The sequence below is a fragment of the Pelmatolapia mariae genome, linkage group LG16_19, assembly GCF_036321145.2.
Source record: "Pelmatolapia mariae isolate MD_Pm_ZW linkage group LG16_19, Pm_UMD_F_2, whole genome shotgun sequence".
In the NCBI taxonomy this organism is placed as follows: Eukaryota; Metazoa; Chordata; class Actinopteri; order Cichliformes; family Cichlidae; genus Pelmatolapia; species Pelmatolapia mariae.
The window spans coordinates 4,848,434-4,868,362 of NC_086241.1; the positions used below are offsets into that span (position 1 = coordinate 4,848,434).

Sequence of the window (19,929 nt, forward strand, 5' to 3'; positions counted from 1 at the left end):
TTAATCAACATTGACAAAAACTGTTGTGAACAAAATGCGCATGTTTTTGCAAAAAAAAAGGACTTTTAACTTTATACAAAGTGCTATTGCTATTTTACTTGTAGTTGAATTATATAATCTGCAGTTTTTCAGTCCGTTTTTTTTCTTCAGTGAGCGAAATCAATGTCTGAGGTGAAAACATGAAGGACGGTCACATCAACAGCAAATGCAGCATCTGCCTTCCATTCTGCATCTGAGAGCTCTGGAATGTCCTTGCCCTTCTTCTCACAAAACTCGAATTTCAGCTCTCAGGTCCCACAGTCTGTTAGCACTTTGGCCAGGCTGAGCCACCTGACAGCTTTCTCATGCATCTACTTTAAAAGTGCAACAGTTTTTCACAGCCCCAGCTTATCGAAGCATGCAGTTTCCCCCATGAACGAATCAATCCTGTCGTGGTCCCTTTCACTGAGTGCACTGCTGCCATCCCCTTTGTAATCTGAAACTCTTTAACTGGACTGTGTTGCAAACATTGCAGCTGTCATCGAGGACCAAGAAGAACATTTTAAATTGTCCGCTGTATGTCAACTGAAGTTCCAGATTTCCCTTAACGTCTTGTTACTGCATAAGAGAGTCCACCAAACAACTGGCTATCAAAGAGTTTATCAGTACAATGCCTAAATGTGGTTTATAGGGGTTTTTCTAACTTTTCATAGACTTTATTTGTCCCTTTGTCATTGTTCTGCATCTCTTTGTGGAGGTGTGGAGGTTTACTTCCACCTGTAGTCACCTTTTAACTTTCTGTGCTTGTGGTTTTGATGTAGATTTACATCTCTTTGGAGACCTTTTTGAGGTTATTTGACATCCCTTTGTGAGCACTGGATAACTACTTTACTTTTAGTTAGTTTGCAACTCTTTGTGGTCTCTTTGCATGTACGAATAGACTTTAGATTTTATATTACATGTTAACAGTGACTTTTGGCCCAGAGATGACTGTACAGACCGAGCAGTGTTATTATTTATCAGTCTGTAGTTTTGCTTTGTTTTTCCCATTCCGCCATGTTCTCCTCCTCATGGGAATATCAGCTGTGTTATCCAGCTCTGCTCTGTCAGGTGACGTCTGCGAGTACATCTCATGAAGATAACACATCACATCGACCTAGATGATGAATGTGTTTATGTCTGTAAATAGCTTTTTCTGCTTTCTGATGATCTTCTGTCTTCAATTTGTTTTTTGATCTAACACCTGTACAAGTTGTTTGTCTGCGCCCAGTATACCTGTTCAGCAATCCATCAATGATTACTGGACTCATAACATTTTGTGTCACAGAGCATTGCAATTTATTTTTGCTGTTTGTGCCTGTTGGGTTTTATTGTATATTTTTTCTTCTTTACTTTGCATTGTACCGTTACTGTTTTGCTCTCTCTGTCTCCACATCTCTCTCTCTGGCTCTGTTTGTCTATTTGCTTCTCTCGCACAGTTTTTCAAAGGATTACAGTGAAATTTGAGGCTAAGGATTATGAAAATCAATGCTGTGTTCAGTTGCAGTGAGGTTAGCTGCTAAGGATTTGTACACAACATGAGGCAGTCAGTGGATATGTTGTCCTCAGCTGCTGTAAGTGTTGAAATGTGTGTAAAGTGGCCTTTTCAGTTGGGAGCCCGCAGACAGTCTGGAGGTGGGGAGGCTTTGATGGGAGGGAAATCGCCAGAAACTAATCAATACTACACATCCTGCTAGGAAAGTACTCTCTCACACACGTTGTGCACAGACTTGGGTATAGTTCGCACATTTGCACACACACTGCTACCTTTCATTTAACACTTCTTTACCCCTCTGTACCTCTCAGCAGCATGTGTGAAGGAATGGTTTGGTGTGTGTGAAAAGGAGAATTGGGAAAACAAGGACTACGGCAAAACGATAGCTGTCTTCTTTATGCATATGAGTTTTTGTGCATGCCTGTCTGTGGGTAGCACTAGGATGTGTTGACGCACTGCAGTCTGGTGGTATAGTGCCTATTGTGGAGAAAGTGAGAGGCCTCATTAAAAATGTATGGAGCACAGATATCAGCCACCGACCAACTGCGGCCTCTCGGGATGGACAACAGTCTGAAAGTGTTCTACGATGGGAGATGGGTGGTGTGCATGTGCACATGTATACGACCGTGTTGTTAAGCCTATATTATGTTTTTTGGTGATGGATGTCTGGAAACTTGCTCTCAGTTCAGAAGCTGGGAAGACTGTGCTTTGATTCTTTGAGTCTTGCTGCTTCCTTTCATGCTGAAACTGTTCCCATTTAGATACTTTTTATGATAACGCGGGCACTATAATTGTAAGCCTAATCTTGTCTTTAGGGCAGCTTTTGCAAAAATTAAAGCCTGTGCTGTATAATCTTGAAAGGTTAACACAAATGACAAAAAAAAAAAAATTCACTTGCCTCCAGTGGTATCTAGCTATGCAGATAATTTGAGCTTGATTGCTGAGAGTCCTGCTTGTAAAATCTGTATCCACCTTAATGCAATGGGATGTGTAATAATCATTGTCTTGATTAGATTGTATATAGAAGACGAACACAACCACTGTGACTACACCCATTTGGCTTGGAAAATCAGCACCTTATTTTGCATTGCATTACAAATGTTCCAAAAGGGATCAAACACCAGCAACATGATTAACATGTCCAATCTAATTCAATTCATTTTTATTTATGTAATGCCATACTGCAAATTTTGCAAGTAAATGCACAGCTCGTATTTTCACAGTAGTTAGTTAACACAACAGAACACACCTGTTGTGTTAACTACAGCTTTTCGTGTTTTTTGAGACCTAGAATGTAAATGTGCTTGTCTCTCACTTTGGGTCTACTTCTGTTGCTTAAATTCGGTATAGGCTTTAAATAAAGGTATGTTGTTGTTTTTTTCTTTTTAAAAAAAATGAACTTACAGGAAAGAAACAAAGTTTCGATCCTATCACAGTTGGTGTCAATACAATCAATAAAGTAGAGGTCTCAAAAACTTGGCATTGACATGAGGGTCTAAGGCAGGGGTGTCCAACTCCAGGCTGAAGGGCCGGTGTCCTGCAGGTTTTAGATGTGTCCTTGATCCAACACAGCTGATTTAAGTCAAAGGAGTTTGCAAAGAAAAGCGTCTGGACTTCTTTAAGTTGCTTGAAGACGTTTCACCTCTCATCCGAGAAGCTTCTTCAGTTCTAAGGTCAAATGGCCGAGAGTCCCAGATTTAAACCCAGTGGGAGTATCCCCCCAAAGAGGGACAAAGGACCCCCTGGTGATCCTCTAATCACATGAGCCAAGGTGTGAAAGCGGGTGTGGGACCTAATCAGCCAGGGTTTCGGGTGAGCTCATTGTGAAACCTGGCCCCACCTTGTCATGTGAATTCCTGAGGTCAGATGGCCCAGGATGTGAGTGGGCATTAAGGCGTCTGGGGAGGGAACTCAAAACTGGATTATAGATGGCAGACAGTTGGTGTCGTAAACCACCGCCTCTGTTCAAAGATGGTCGCTCACAGTGGACATAGATGGCCTCTTTCACTCCTCTTTCAAACCATCTGTCCTCTCTGTCCAAAATGTGAACATTGGCATCCTCAAAAGAGTGTCCTTTATCCTTAAGATGCAGATGGACTGCTGAGTCTTGTCCTGTGGAGGTGGCTCTTCTATGTTGTGCCATGGGCTTGTGAAGTGGCTGTTTGGTCTCTCCAATGTAGAGGTCTGGGCATTCCTCGTTGCACTGTACAGCATACACCACGTTGTTAAGTCTGTGTTTTGGAGTTTTGTCTTTCGGGTGAACCAGTTTCTGTCTGAGTGTGTTGCTGGGTCTGAAGTACACTGGGATGTCGTGCTTGGAGAAAACTCTCCTGAGTTTCTCTGATACACCGGCTACATAGGGGATGACAACGTTGTTGCGTCTGTCTTTCTTATCCTCCCTCGCTGGTGTCTGATCTTCTTTTCTGTGCCTCTTTGCTGACTTTATGAATGCCCAGTTAGGATAACCGCATGTTTTGAGTGCTTCCTTTACGTGTGTGTGTTCCTTCTTTTTTCCCTCAGGCTTAGAGGGAACATGTTCTGCTCGGTGGTGTAGGGTCCTGATTACTCCAAGTTTGTGTTCCAGAGGGTGATGGGAGTCAAAAAGGAGGTACTGGTCCGTGTGTGTGGGCTTCCGGTAAACTTCGATGTTGAGGTTGCCATTCTCTTCAATGTGCACAGCGCAGTCCAGGAAAGGCTGCAGTTATCCTTTGTGTCTTCCCTGGTGAACTTGATGTTTTTATCCACGGCGTTAATGTGCGTAGTGAAGGAGTCCACTTCTTGTGTCTTGGTTTGAAAGAGGAGTGAAAGAGGCCATCTATGTCCACTGTGAGCGACCATCTTTGAACAGAGGCGGTGGTTTACGACACCAACTGTCTGCCATCTATAATCCAGTTTTGAGTTCCCTCCCCAGACGCCTTAATGCCCACTCACATCCTGGGCCATCTGACCTCAGGAATTCACATGACAAGGTGGGGCCAGGTTTCACAATGAGCTCACCCGAAACCCTGGCTGATTAGGTCCCACACCCGCTTTCACACCTTGGCTCATGTGATTAGAGGATCACCAGGGGGTCCTTTGTCCCTCTTTGGGGGGATACTCCCACTTGGTTTAAATCTGGGACTCTCGGCCATTTGACCTTAGAACTGAAGAAGCTTCTCGGATGAGAGGTGAAACGTCTTCAAGCAACTTAAAGAAGTCCAGACGCTTTTCTTTGCAAACTCCTTTGACTACGATGACCTGGATGACTGAGAACCTTCACAGACAGCTGATTTAAATGGCTAAATTACCTCCTCAACATGTCTTGAAGTTCTCCAGAGGCCTGGTAATGAACTAATCATTTGATTCAGGTGTGTTGACCCAGGATGATATCTAAAACCTGCAGGACACCGGCTCTTGAGCCTGGAGTTGGACACCCCTGGTCTAAGGGAATTTACTATAACTTTATATATTGCCTCTGGGCCTGAAAAGTGAAACCTATATGGAAGCACCTTAACCCTGCATTCTTTCTCATGTTTTCTTTATCACATGGCAACTCTCCTGTTTGCAAAAAGAAGTGCAGTTGTGTAGAACTCTATAGAAAAAACAGGCCCTCAGTTACACTGATTCATTCCCTCAGTAAGCACGTTTCCGAGGAGTCTGTGCTTGCAGTTTCAGATCTCACTAAATACAGCATAACGCTCATTTTGTAAATCATCGTCTCCATTAGTGTAGAATATGATTTAGGGCAGGCCAGCTAAGTTTGAATGTGCAGTGTCTCTCTCATTATTAAGATCCAGCACAAACTCGTGACACCTGCTTTTAAAAATCTAAGATCACAATGGCCAGAATATTAAGTTGCCAATCGAGGAAATGCAGTTTTTGCTGTTTCTGTGTCTGCTTTATTTTTCACTCGCAGGGGTTGCTTCTTGATCTTGTCCAGATCCATAGTCCATTATGTGATACAAAATCAAAAGGAAATGAAAACTAAACTAAAACTAGGTCAGTATTTCATCAGTTATTAATCAAACACATATGCTGCTAACAGCATCCTAGCTTGTTTAGCTTGCCATACGATGTAGTTCTTTCGTATTTGACATCAGTCAGGAAGAGTTTTAAAATAGCATTAGCTGCGTTCGGTTCACACACATTTCTTAAATGACATGTAGAGTTCTGCTGGTACATTTTTAAAGCTACTCTTCATGTTGCAGGAGGAGAAGTCAGTGTCAGGATTTCAGGCAGTTTAGTATATGGTACAATGTGACATTTGTTTGTAGTTTTTCTATCTGAAAATGGAGCTAACTAGCAAGAGAAGGTTGTTTGGTGCACACACGCCAACAGCAAAAACAGAGTGAACAGGGCTTTTTTCATTTTGTTTTTTTTACAGCTATATCAAACTGTGTGTCATGTCTGTGGTTGTGCATAGATTCAGACTGTTATTTTTGCACCCCTAATTGGAGACGGAAACTGGCCTTTTTTCTTGTCATTGGTGAGAAATGGCATTTGGAATCACAGCGTTCCAGTCTCATTGAGCAGCCCTCAGTAGTGGCGGGTCATTCATAGTTGTGGCAGCTCACCTTCAGTGTCATGTGGGATTTTGGATGTCGGCAGCCTCAACACAAGCGCGTCCTCTCTGATGCATAACGAAGCCTTTCTTCACATCATTCTTACTTTGCTGATCCATCATTACAACAGTAGCTGAGCGCTGCCACACTCTGCTGCACGGCGTTTCAATCAACATCAATGTCAGCAGTACGAATCATCACGGCTGATTGTCAAGGTGTGTGTGTGAGTGCATGTGTGCGCGCGTGTGTGTGGGCATCTGTTTATGTGTTGGCGGGCGCCCATGTGGGCGTGTATGTAAATGCTGCTGTAAGACAGCTGAATGCCTGTGCTTTACTGAGAGCTTGGCACCAGGGGAAAATGAAAAGGCCGGGAGAATAATGACAGATTTATAATTACAGAATCTTGCGTTCAGCGCTACTCAGCAGCAACTGTCTGGGGAAGGCAATCTGGCTGTAATTTTTGCTGATCAGGCCTGTCACAGACTTAAGGGTCACACTACACTAATGCCGAAATACACACACACAAACACACAAATATGCACATGCACGCAGGTGTGCGCGGTGCTTCGCTCTCTCTGTCATTTATGCAGATGTCAGGCTGGGAGAAGAACGCAAACAGACACACAAACACAGAACGTCTCGCACTGAAATTTAATCGAAAATTGTGGCGCGCCAGCAAATTGCCTGGTTAATTTGCGAGAGCTAAAAGCATCAAGTAAGCTCCAGATTCCCGGAGAAATGGATGTTTTTTCAGTCTGCCACGAAAACACAGCAGAAACGCCAGCTCGGTGGAAGAAAGCAACAAATTCATTATGTAGAGAAAACAAACTCGACTAATTTTAAAGGTGAAAGATCGGGCATTTAAACTACTTCGCTTCGTTAAAAAAAATGTAGGTCACACCTTGTGACGCCTGCCTCGAGTCTCGAGCCCATCATTATGATTTTGTGAATTTCTAAGCGGGTTTAAGTTTAGTTGAAGGACATTATATTAGCTTGTTATAAAGCCAGATACAAGAAACAAGCTTTTCTGCAATAGTACAATGGATTTTCCTCACATGCTATTTCAATGTGAAGTACAATGGCATTAGCATATTAACATATAAGTTATTATTATTTTACATTTAAGCTATTTTCAATCTTATCTCCAATAAATTCCACATCCGACAGCTTGAATTGTGTGTGAGTGTGTGCTGTTTTCTCCACAACATTAAAATGCACTGCTTGGTTATCTACAGTTCTTTCATTATTAATTGCTTCCTGCCTTTGTAAGAGAACATCATTTGTCAGTCAAGCCCTCGGTGCAGCCTCTCTTTTTTTTTTCTTTTGCAGAAGTTAAATACATTTGCTATTGTGTCAAATTGAATGAGCCGAAACCCCAGTTTGAACAGGATTACTATGCATGGTCCAGCATTCTGTCTGAGTGCAAATGTAGGTTTTTTTTCCTGTCTTACCTTTAATCCCTGAATGAATTTGTCTCCGGCAGCCAAACACACAAAGCAGCGTTTCCAGAATAAGGATTCTCTCATTTTTATTAATATTTCTGTTTTCATTATTTTAGATTTTTGATTTTGATAATCAGAAGGTTTACTGTAACACGGATATTTGTTTTGTTCGTTAGGTGTGTCTGCAACATCGACTGTTCCCACATCAGCTTCAACCCAGTGTGCGCCTCAGATGGTCGTTCCTATGACAACCCCTGCCAGGTGAAGGAGGCATCCTGTCAGAAGCAGGAGCGCATCGAGGTCAAGTACCTGGGCCACTGCCACGGTCAGACTCTCAAATGCACACTAGCACACTGACTCTGAAAGGCACAACAACACTTTCACAAACGCAGCGGAAGCCGTCAGTCTACCTCCATGAACAGGTGTTTGCGTCACGTTGGAGTGAAAACACGGAGGCAAATGAGGCATCGTGCAGCGCTAAATGCAGGCGGCGTGATTTTGCATCTCCCTTCAGCTGCAGTTCCAGCCACATTTTATAATTACAGAAAGTTTCACTCAATCAAATTTTGGAATGGTGTGGAAAGATAATCCTCAGAGCCGCTGCTGCTACATATACAGATAATTTTACACAATGTTAATCCCTCCTTTTTTTAATGTAGTATCTTTTATTTTGGCGCTCTATTTCCGGGGATAAAGTTGTTTTTTTTATTAATCTCAGTGCTTTAATCCCTAAACTGAGTTATAGTTCTAATACATGTAGAAGACAAAGACACACAAATGTGTTTTTATTTCATTTAATGTCATTTAAGGTTTGTGTGGTTTAAAACCTAAAATCAGTATTATACTACTGAGTATTCTTGACTATAATGGAACTAAATGGTATTCATGTGGCCCTCCAACTAGCAATATATAGCTATAGTTATAGATATGAAAGATTTGAAGCACCAGATTTCCATGGACCTTTTTTTTCCAAGCTGAATCTGCTCAGCAAGTCATGCCCTTAAAAACACTGTTCCTTTCAGTTTAATGTTTGTTAGAAAAATCTTTTCAGACTATCACAAAGATTTGAATTAAACCAGATTTTAACAATTAGCAATTTTGTTGCTATTCTGCTAATTCTGTTGAATAGTTGAAGGTTAAATTTTGTTCAAAATATCACGTTTAGTAGACTTTAGACAACTGTTGTGATATGAGGCTATATAAATAAAATTGAATTGAATTTAACTTTTAAATCACACCTGAGTTGTTTCAAAATTGCAAATACACATCTTAATACAAAATTTGATTTAACTTTTATTTGGTTGCTTCAAGCAACCCGAGTTACTCAAACCAGTCATTACAACCAATACAGAAGATCTCACCAAAATTAGACAACAGAAGATAAGGAAAACGTTACCTGGTCCGTTGAGTCTCGGTTTCTGCTGTGACTTTTGGATGGCAGGATCAGTACTTGGTGTAAACAACATGAAACAATGGATCCGTTCAGCCTTGTATCAGTGATTCAGATTGTTGTTGGTGGTGTAATGGTGTGGGGGATATTTTCTTAGCACTTTATGTCCCTTAGCACCAAGTGACCATCATTTAAATGTCCATCCATTTATGATCACAGTGTTTCATCTATTGCTTCCAGCAGGGTAACACACCATCTCCCAAAGCTTCTTCAGTCTGTGAAGTGAAGAATTAAGGCAAAAGTGGGTTCTACCCAGTACTAGCAAGGTGTACCTAATAATGTGTCCAGTGAGTGTATATCCATGGCCTGTAGACAGTCAAAGCTTAGTGTCCTCACAGGCGAAGGCAGCACAGTGGTGCAGTGCTTAGCACTAACCTCTTAGCCAGAAAGTCTTGTTTTCTGGTCTGCTGGTCATCTGAACACTTTGCAGAGGTGTTGAGGAGAATCAGTGTCAGCCTCACTTTCCAGTTTATTGCGGCTCGCTTCTCATTATGTAACAGACTTTACTGCAGCCTGAGCTTGTCTGCACACTTTGTGGCTGGTCACCACCACCAACATTCACTTTACTGTAGTCGCAGCTAATTCCCTCGCACTCTGTGAGAGACTCACTTCCCACAACGAACCCACTAAGTCAGACTGAGTCACTCACCAGATGCAGTTAGGCTCTGTTAAGATGTTGAGTGAAGCACTGGAGATGGACGGTGCGCTGACGACCTTATTCTTACTTTAATTATGGATTTGTTGTCTGTTGTTTTTATTGCTGCCTTCTGTGGGCTGTATGTACACGTAAGACTGCTTTGCACTGAGAGCATTATGTTTTCCAAAAGTCCATGAAGATGTGAGAACTTTCATTTTGGAATTATTTTAGGCATTATTTCCAGCCTATACAAGAATGCAACTAGGTAACCTTGTAGCTCAGCTGAGCGCAGAAACATCAGTGTTTATTGTCACAAAAGCTTCCTTTTGCAGATTGATACACCTGACACGTGTCGTTTGGTAGCGGAAAAAAGTTCATACATAAAGTAAATCCTGTTGTGAGTGCTTTTTTTTTTAACCAGGTGATGATTTCTAGAAATAGTTGCTGAGTTTTTAAATAAAGCTTTTTCAGAGGGTCATTTAGTTCCATTATGTGAAAGAAGAGACAGAAATCTCCCAAACTAGGTGATTCACACCTAAAAGGAACACTACAGGCTTTGATTCTGGAGTCAAATGCACCTTTTAAGATCTGTAGTTAGTAGTTTTTTAGTGTAAGAGACCATTTTAGAGGTTCTAAGTACACACAGGACAAATAGGTCTTTTGAGAAGTAATGGGAAGTAAAGCAATCAGGGCTAACGAGCTCTGGAACACAAACAGAAATCTGTATTCCCTCGTGTTATGTCCTGTGGGTCAGACCACCCCGTTTGATTCTGTTTCAATCAAGGAATAAGACAAATAGCATGAAATGGAGGCACTGAGACGACATCATGTTAGCAAGGACTCACAGTGACACCCCGGCACTTAGATGGCTGATTATGCTCCACTTTCATGCTATTAGGAAATGGCTTCTGTAACCGCTGCTCACTACAGTGGCTCAACAAAAAGCGCAGATAACCTTGCGAAGATATTGTTGAACCTCAGCTCCACAGACAAATTTAACCAGATACTCGTTGAATCCACTGGAGCTGCAGTCTGTTGAGCTTGTAGCGTCTCGCCGCTGGCTACGTTTTAAAACTCATTTGTTTTCTTCATTTGATTTTTCTTAAGTGGATGTCACGCATACGGGACTTGAGCTTCTGAACTCACTGAAATCTTTCTGAGTCTCTTTTCTTTTACTGTGCCTCGGGTGTTCTTGTGAATAAAGAAATAAATAAAAGAGGAAAAATAAGAAGTAAATTCTAAGTCACAGATCCAGCCACAAGTCTTGCGTCATGAATCTGAAGAATGCTTTCACAGCTTCTGTCTGAGGGAACGATCGTACTGACCTCTGGAAAAAAAAAAAAATCAATCGCAATGAAATGATAATGATTTGAAGGTGATTTTGTCTAGCCATTGTGAAAAGTAGAACTCGATGCAGCGTCAATGGGGTGAGCAAAAATGCATTATTCCCTCTGATCTTTTCCACCCGACTCTGCTCCATTCTGGCCTTTGTTCGGTGTAATACATTAGGGGCGGCGGTTTCTGACTTGAAGAGAATGGCTCACATTTATACGCATTAAGCACACAGGCGCACACGGCACATGAACCTTTTGTTGAGATGATAATTCACATTCAGTCCTCTTTACCTGCAGTATTATCACTGTGCATGAGTAACCTGCGATGGAGCTGTAGGAGAGGTTGCAGTGACCTGAGCTCAGCTTTAATGTGTCTTTGGCCTTTCCAGATGACATAATTGGGAACAAAGGCGGAGATGGACACTTCGCACGGACCGACCCCACGGGTGAGTGCTTCCGTGATGGTGGCAGATAAGCACATAACATGTGCTGTCATTCAAAGATGAATTAGAATTGCTCCCAGACCTTCCCTGTTCATTATCCTTTCATGTTTCTCACTTGTTATAATTCATCTCTTCCTGAGGGGCAGTTCCAGATTTTAAGGGTCTCATGTGTTTGTAGGGGAGAAAGAGGAGACCAGGAACGGACTGGCCCGCGGTCTGTCCATCCCCTGTCCAGATCGCTATAAAAACTACTGCGTCCATGGAGAGTGTCAGTTCCCCAGCGTCCTGGCTCAGCCTTCCTGCAGGTACACATGCACACACACACACACACACAGGACAGAGGTTCATAGGAAGAGGGTAAACAGAAAAATGACAATGATATTGCAAAGTGATAATACATGTTTTCGCACATGAACAGCGGACAACGTCAGGAGAATTAAATCAGGAGCTTTTTCATGCTCCTCCTTTCTCACATGAAACGCACTGCAGGAGATAGTCTGTTTCACAGATGCGTTCTCACTTCTGGGAATTTCATTAATGCTGCAGTCGCACTAGCGAAAATAGGCATAACCAAAATCACTGGGTCTGTGTGCAGTGAACTCGGAATCTCTTTGCTTTTGAATTAGCTGCTTCGAAGACCACTTGCAGTCAGCTGCCGTCTTCAAAGCGACTTTGATGCAGCGACATGACGCTTAAAAGTGGCGGTAAGATGGAGTCCGTCTGCTGTTAGTTTGCACTGAATGGGGTCAAGTTGGCAATTACACGCAATCTGTGGGTGATAAAACGGCAATTAAGTGTGATAAAAAATCAAAATCGCAAATCTGTTGCCATCTGCTGCAAATCTGTTGCACAGAAATTCACATTAACCGCTTACATTCAGAAGCCAGCCAGAATCCCAAAGATCTGAAGATGTAATAAATTCAGAAATTCTCCACACATGGTCATGTAGTTGCTGCAGGATGGTCATTTAACTGTAAAATAACATGGTGGGCCTCTGGGTGATCAGTTAGCTGCTGCAACTACTTGCAATCGGTTCCTGAATGCAAAAAAAACCATCACTTTGTTCAAGTCACAGGTAAGATGTGCAGGATCAGTATACAAGCCAGACACTCGCCTACCTGCTCTGTTGTTGTATGAGCACAACAGGTCACACAGACAATGCACAGAGCAGGTAAAAGGCTGTTTAATTTTTGATGTCAAATTATGATATTTGCACTTGTTTGGTTTCATTTTTGGGCGTTCTTTAGGTTAGTGTCGGTGCCTAAAGTAGCTGACCACTGTCTCATCATCTCCGTGAGGGTTTGGCTCCTGGCTTTTGACATTTGCCATCACTGACTTCTTCCCATGACCACGAGATGCCTCCCACATAAACTGGTTACTCTCTATCGCTGGTTACCAATGATAACAGGCTTCTGAGCTAGCCAGTGTCTAGTGGAGGAAGCCTGTTGGTGGTGTGTTGTGAGACTGACAACAAATGTGGTTTGCGTCTTAAGCAAAGATACACATGTGACATGTCATGCTGCAACATTTAAACACAAGTTCAAAGCTAGCCAGCCCACCATTGTTTCCTAAATATGATGTACTTTTAGCAGAGTATTCTGGATTGTAGATGGTATTAACTATTATTTATAATGAGAGAAATGGATTTTAAAAAGCTTCCCGTCATCAATTTTATATTTATGTTAACTATTACGATCAGAGCGTTGGCCATTTTCTACTTGTCAGTCGAGCATACCGTACTCATTAGGTTTCCACTCAAACAAACAAACCCTACATGAAGCGAGATGACTCAGGCCCGTTCAGTCTTTTTTATCACAAGTTTGTTGCTCCTCCCTCTCTCTGTGATCTGCAGACACTAACAGGAAGTGTGGAATGTAAGACAGCTAATCAGCTGTAAAATTTAGAAATTGCTTGGCAAGTGCTAGAGCAAATTTATTTTTTAATCAGCCTTGTTTATTTTAAATGAATATAAGCCAGTGCGCTGAGAGCGAGAAGTGTTTAAGATCCCTCCTGCTGTAATGGTAGGACGGGCTGTTGACCAGTCAAATATGCTGCACTGCTTCAAATTAATCCCATGTTGGGTTTGTTGTTGCTTAATGAGGATGCTGGTGTTTCCATCCCCATGCTTTATGATCTAGGGTCTTATTTTGCGGTGTGCGGTGGGCTTCGGGTCTTGGACCCACAGACTTTGTGCCATCTGCAATCACTCCTTTGACTGTGGTTCACATCCATACAGCACACAGTAAGAGGCTGAAGGGGGATATATACATATCAGAGAGGGTTGTGATTAAAGTTTAAAAAAAAAAGTGTCAGCTTCTGTCTTCAGCTGCAGCTGTGCTATTCACAGACAGGCAGGGATTTTTCTCAGCTTAGAATGGGCCTTTGGGGAGGTGCACTCCTGAGGATGAGCGAGCCACTTAAAATAAAGGCAGTGAGTCTGGTTTACCTCACTGGACAGAAATCAGTGCGTTTCCTGCTATTTTTGGTCATTTGATAAACAAAAACGTATCAAGATTTCACAGTATTGAAAATAATACCCTAGGGCGCTCTAAATATCCTGGTTATTAAGCTTGAGTTAATGGAGCCCAATTAATAAAACGCTTTAGAAAAATAATTTAATTAGAATGCCAGTGATTTTCCTTTGGCTCACAGCGAAAGTGGTTCGAGGGGATAGCCTGCATGTACGAAAAACCCTGAATAGCTTAACAATTCCAAAGCCACTTCTCTGGGAATTCATATTGTTGTCTGCACAGTGCAGAGAGGCACAGCCTAAGCCTGCACTGCCACAGAAGTGCAGATGGCGTGTGTTTTATTGGTTTTACTGAATTTGTATAATGATTGCAGAAACGTACAGTAAAAAATTAATTGTAAAAAACAGAGTAATTTGCAGTATACGACTGCATCACTTGTTATATGATGCGATTTGAGTTTTAATTCGACTGCAGCTCACATCATAAATGGTTACATTGTGTCATGAAATGTAACACAGCCATGACTGCTTTGTAACGCACTTAACTTTTACTAAAAGAGAGAGTTGGAAAGGAGGTTTTATTTGAAAATTGTTGTAATCCAGTATCTGATCATAACCTGAATGAAAAGTCCCAACAGACCAGTTTGCTGTACTGTATGTGGAGCAGTGGTGTAGTCTATTTTACTGTAGTAGGCATACTCCCTCGCAGTAATGTATACGCCAATGGTGGAGCAGCACCTCATAAACACCACCAAACTCCCTGACACACAGAATATACAGGCCAAGTGAGATAGATGTTCCACTTTTTCAATAGCTGTAATGATCTGACAGCTGTTGACATCAAACATATTCTATAACAATTTACGATTCTGAAAGTCTACAATAACTGGTCGTAAATTAACTATACTCTTATTTGCATATAGTTATTGACTTTCAGTGTGTAATTCCAAATGCCTATATCATATGGGTGCATGCTGCTGTTGTAGAGAGCACTAAAGAAGCACCAGTTGCAGCGTTCTGAAATTATCAGCCGGCGATGGCCTCTTATTCTTGGTTCTTTAATGAGCTAGTCTGCAAACTGCCATCTTATGAGAATTGAGGTGGATTACATCTGACAATGTGCCGGTCTAAACAAGTGTAATATATATTTTTTAACTAGAACTAGTCACAAACTGTTCAGTTTTTAATAGTTTAATGACTGCTTGAAAATTGAAGTAAAATAACTAGGTAAATTAGCATAATAGTTAATTCCATTGTCATGTTTCTGTTAATTTGTAAAACAAAACAAAATCACTCAAATAAAAGTTCTGTCAAAAAATCCTTCCATCCACCATTTTTCTCAACTGTTTATCCAGTTCAGGGTCGCAGAGGGGAGGAGCCTATTGTAGCTGTCATAGTGTGAGAGACAGAGTGTCACCAGTCATCTTCACATTCATATCCACACCCATTTCAGAATCTCCAATTATAATCTCGCATGCATGTCTTTGGAGTTTGGGAGGAAGCCAGAGCGCCTCGAGACCCCTGCAGGTTCAAACCATTTTCTAGGGTGCAGCCAAGGGTTGGAAGGTCTTGGGTACGATGGTCTCGGATCTCATCTCTGCTTTTTGCAGATGATGTCGTTCTGTTGGCTTCACTGACCCATTACCTCCAGATTGCACTGGGCAGTTTGCAGCCAAGTGTGAAGCATCTGGGCTGAAAAATAGCATCTCCAAGTCTGAGGCCATGATTCTCGGTCGGAAAAGGGTGGAGTGCCCACTACTGGTTGCCAGTGAGTTGCTACCCCAAACAGATGAATATCTTATGTAAGTATCTTGGGGTCTTGTTCATGAATGAAGGAAGAATGGAACAAGAGACTGACAGATGAATTAGCACAGTCATCAGTGATGAAGAAGCTGTTCCAGTCTGTTGTGTTGCAGAGCGAGCTGAGCATGAAAACAAAGCTGTCAGACTATCAGTTGATATATTCCCACCCTCATCTCTGGTCAGGTTATCTGGGTGGTGATGGACGGAATGAGAATGCAAACAAATGGTGGAAAAGAGATTCCTCTGTAAGGTGTAGAAGCTCAACCTAAGAGATCAGACATTCGGGGGGGGGGGGGACTCAGAGTAGAGTTACTACTCTTCCACAACGAAAGGACTCCATCACAATGCTGTGGGCATCTGATCTGGATGCATCCTGGGCACCTCCTAGGTGAAGTGTTTCAGACATATCCTACTATGAGAAGTCCCTGGACCGACTCAGAACACACTGGCTTGGGAATGGCTTCGTATGCCCCCAGAAGAGCTAGAGAAGCATGAGAGGATGGATGGATGGATGGATGGATGGAGTTGTCACATTGTTTTATACAAACATTTTTAGTTTTTAGTTTCCCATCTTTGGGTGTGATCGTACAGCTTAAGCACTGAGTTTTGTAGTTGGTATGCACACAGACTACTCTGTTGCCTGAACTTTGATCAGTACAATGCTCGTGTCTACCTGCCCATTTTCTTTGTGACAAAAATATAGCCCAAAAGTAAAGGAAAAGGAGGACATATCCTGGGGCATTTTAAGCAGCTACAGAGAAATCCAGGCACTTTCTTGGTGCAGATGTGGAATAAAGCAGTAAATCATGTAGTACTACACCAGTGATTTGTGGGGATGTGTGGTTACTTTGTAGCAGCCTAGTGTCATTTGCATGTAACTGTGTACAAGTGTGCATAATAGCTCAGCGCTCTGGTGTTGCTGTGCTCTAATCATAAACTGCAGATGTATCAACATATCTGTGCCGCTGCCTTCGGATGGCTGCAGGGGATTCATGAACTGAAGCAGAAACTTGAAGCAGCTGCTGATAACAGACATTTTAAGAAACTCTCACATTCAATCATAGATAAATGCAGATGGATTTACTGGCTTTCCTGCTTCATCCATGTTCATTTATGATGTTGATATAAAAGTGATCAATTTAAATGATTTATTATTTTTATTAACCCTAAAAGCCTTATCCTGTTATTACTGCGCATTTGCTGGAGTTATTAAATTTGTTATTGTTTATAAAATCTGCAAAGTGACAGCAAAGCGACAGACGCTGCAAGTCATTTTGTGCCAGCTCAGTCAAATCTTTATTAAAAAAAAACATATTATATGTGGAAGGAGGAAACTATGAGTTATTTAAAGATTAGTGCCGTGTTTGAGATTTTTAAGTTGGTATTTACAGACAAAAAATTTAGCAATTAATAAGTTTGAACATTTCACACATTAAACACAAAAAAGTATTTGACCATTTCCTGATTTCTTAGTTTTTTGCATACTTACAAAAATGTGAATATTTTAGATCATCAAATAAATTGTAATGTTAGCTACATAACTAAAGTAAATACAAAATACAGTTTTCAAATGATGATCGACTTTATTAGTTATTTATTAGTAATTTAAATCTAAAGTAAAAGCCCCCTAAACGAAATAAGTGATTGTGTCACCCTTGACAACTGCAGCTGCTAATGAGTCTTTAAAATCTCACAGCGATGCCACATTGGAGGTGGTGAAGGTTAAACCAAAGCATCTCATTCCGATTTAAGTCCAAAACCATCATATTGGTTTTTTTGAGCCATTCAGACGGGGAGTTGTGTGTTTCAGATATACATAATCCAAGTTCACTTTAGCCTCAGGGCATGAACTGGTGGCCGGACATTCTCCAGGATTTTCTGGTAGAGAGCAGTTGTGGCAAGTCCTCAAGATCCTGAAGCAGCAAAGCAGCTCGCCAGACCACCACACTACCACCACCATGTTTGACTGTTGGTTTGATGTTCTTGTTATGAAGTGCTGCGGTAGTTTTATGCCAGATGTAACGGGACTCAAACCTTCTAAAAAGTAAAACTTTTGTCTAAACAGTCCACAGAGTATTTTCCCAAACATATTGGGGATCATCATCGTCTCTTTCTTATGCTGAATCATGAACTCTGCAGTTCTTAGGTGTTTTTCTGGGTTCTTTTGTGACCTCCTGAATGAACAATAGGCTGCCTGCTCCTGAAAACGTTCACCACTGTTTCAGATTTCTCCAGTTTTGGATAATGGTTCTCGCCGTGGTTCGTTGGAGTCCCAGAGCCTTAGAAATGATTTTGATAGATGTGAGTTTGCTTCTCTGCTATTCTTGAGATCGTGGGACTATGAATTGCTTTTTGAGATGTTTAGCCCGCTTTACTTTGTCAGACAGGTTCTATTTAAGTGACTTCTCGATTCAACAGGTCTGGCAGTGATGAGGCCTGGGTGTAACTATTGAAATTAAACCCAGCTTTGCAAAATATGTGGATAATCACAGTTAATTCATGATTTAACAATGGCAGCAATTACTTTTTCACACAGAGTCGGGTAGGTTTGAAGAGAGTTTTTTTCCCTTAATAAATTAAATCATCATTTCAAACATGTATTTTTGTGTTAACTCAGGTTACCTTTGTCTAAAAATGAAATTTATTTGACGATCTAAAACGTTTAAGTGCGAAGAAATCAGGAAGAGGGCAAATATCTTTTCATGTATGTGTTCAGGTCGTGGCTTATGATACAATAATGTACCAAATCAAGCATCTGGGTCCATTCAAGAGAGAAGCTGAAAGTATATTATGTCCCATAATGTTTTTTTTACTCAAGCCGTAACCTTCAGGACTGAAAAACGAATCCAATACTCTTAGTTAAAAAAGCTCGCTATCTAGCTGGAATTTAAGTATGATCACTTGTGGCCCTAAATAACAAAACAGTCACAGCTAAAATTCTCGAAGCTGTTTGAAAATGGTAGTAGGTGGGTTTAAATACATCCATCTACTATATACAGTCTATGTTTTTACCGTCACAGAAGAAACAGGTCCAATTCTGTACTGAGAGAGAGTGCAGCATTTAGTTGCTTCAGCATTTAAAGTTGGAATTATGGACAATTACAAACTGGTGCATTTTCCTTTTTTGAAAATAAATTGATGCTTTCACTGTGTGTATGGAGCTGTCACTCTAAAACCAGAGTTCATGCCAAACCGTGAATTCTGTGCACCCTTGCGCCCCTATTTTGCAGACAGACACACCAGCTGAGAATTGGCCACACAGGTGCAAATTTCATATTCATACAGGCACACAGAACACACTTAACACAGGCAGCAGAGATATGCATTTACAAAAAGGCACACTGTGGAATGATATTAAAACCCACCACCCACGCACCAAGCCAGTATACATGTGTGCTGCTCAGGTCTGCCATCTTTTACAGCCTGATAGTGTAGCAGCCAGGGGGTCTCGGTGTCTCTCCCTCGCGCTATCTCTCTCTACTTTCTCTCTAACCTCGATCGTCCCAGACGTTCTCTTTGCATGCTGAGCAGCCAGGGAGTGCGGAGGGTCTCTGCTGCCCCCTGATGGCTGTACGAGGCAAAGTCTGTATCTTAATGTGAAGGAAAGCGCAGCGGTCTCTGTGGGAGTGGTGCATGTGTGTGACTGTGTGTGTGTTTGTACGTACACAAGTGTGGAAACCAAGCACAACCCCCGAACAGAACAAGGTTGCAATGTTCATCTCGTACGCTGTCAGGTCGAAGGGATAGAGAATGTGAAGCAGGTTGTGTGTTTGTGTGTGTGTTTTTGTGCCAAACAAGGATGTGCAGGTGTTGGTGGGTAACAACCTCCCCAGAGACAGGAAAAGCAGGTAAAGAGGAGATGGAGTAGAAGGGGAGATTAAAAGGGGGACTGTTTTAGCTCGTCTCTGAGGACAAAGATCATCTCCATTAGTCTTTTGTGTGTGTTTGTATGTGTTTTCCCACTCAAGGTCCACACCAAGCTGGCAAAACCTGTAGTATTATGCTGCTTCCTTCATGGGAGAGCAGTCTCCCATGAAGGAAGAGCCGATTGCATCCGTAAAAGACTACCTCTAAATACAAAATGCTCTAAATACAAAAGGGTTTTTGTTAACCTGTTTCACCCCACATGTCCTTGTATGGAAACCAGGCTGTATCTGATACACAAAGGCAACAGTGTAGCCAAGCTTGCAACTCCTGTCTTCATTTCTTTTGCATCAGGTTTTTTGGAACTTTCAGGTGAGAGTAACAAGTTCAATAAGATGTTTTGGGTCATTGTTGTTTGGACTCTAATTTACA

General features: G+C 41.7%; 1 protein-coding gene across 1 annotated transcript in view; it reads left to right on the top strand.

Moving 5' to 3' along the window:
- tmeff2a (transmembrane protein with EGF-like and two follistatin-like domains 2a) overlaps nt 1-19,929 on the top strand; it is a 139,243-nt gene that overhangs the window by 113,814 nt on the left and 5,500 nt on the right. The window contains exons 6-8 of the mRNA XM_063497242.1: nt 7,673-7,821; nt 11,307-11,363; nt 11,539-11,665. Of these exons, the coding sequence (XP_063353312.1) occupies nt 7,673-7,821; nt 11,307-11,363; nt 11,539-11,665 (333 nt within the window). The remainder of the gene's footprint in view (nt 1-7,672; nt 7,822-11,306; nt 11,364-11,538; nt 11,666-19,929) is intronic.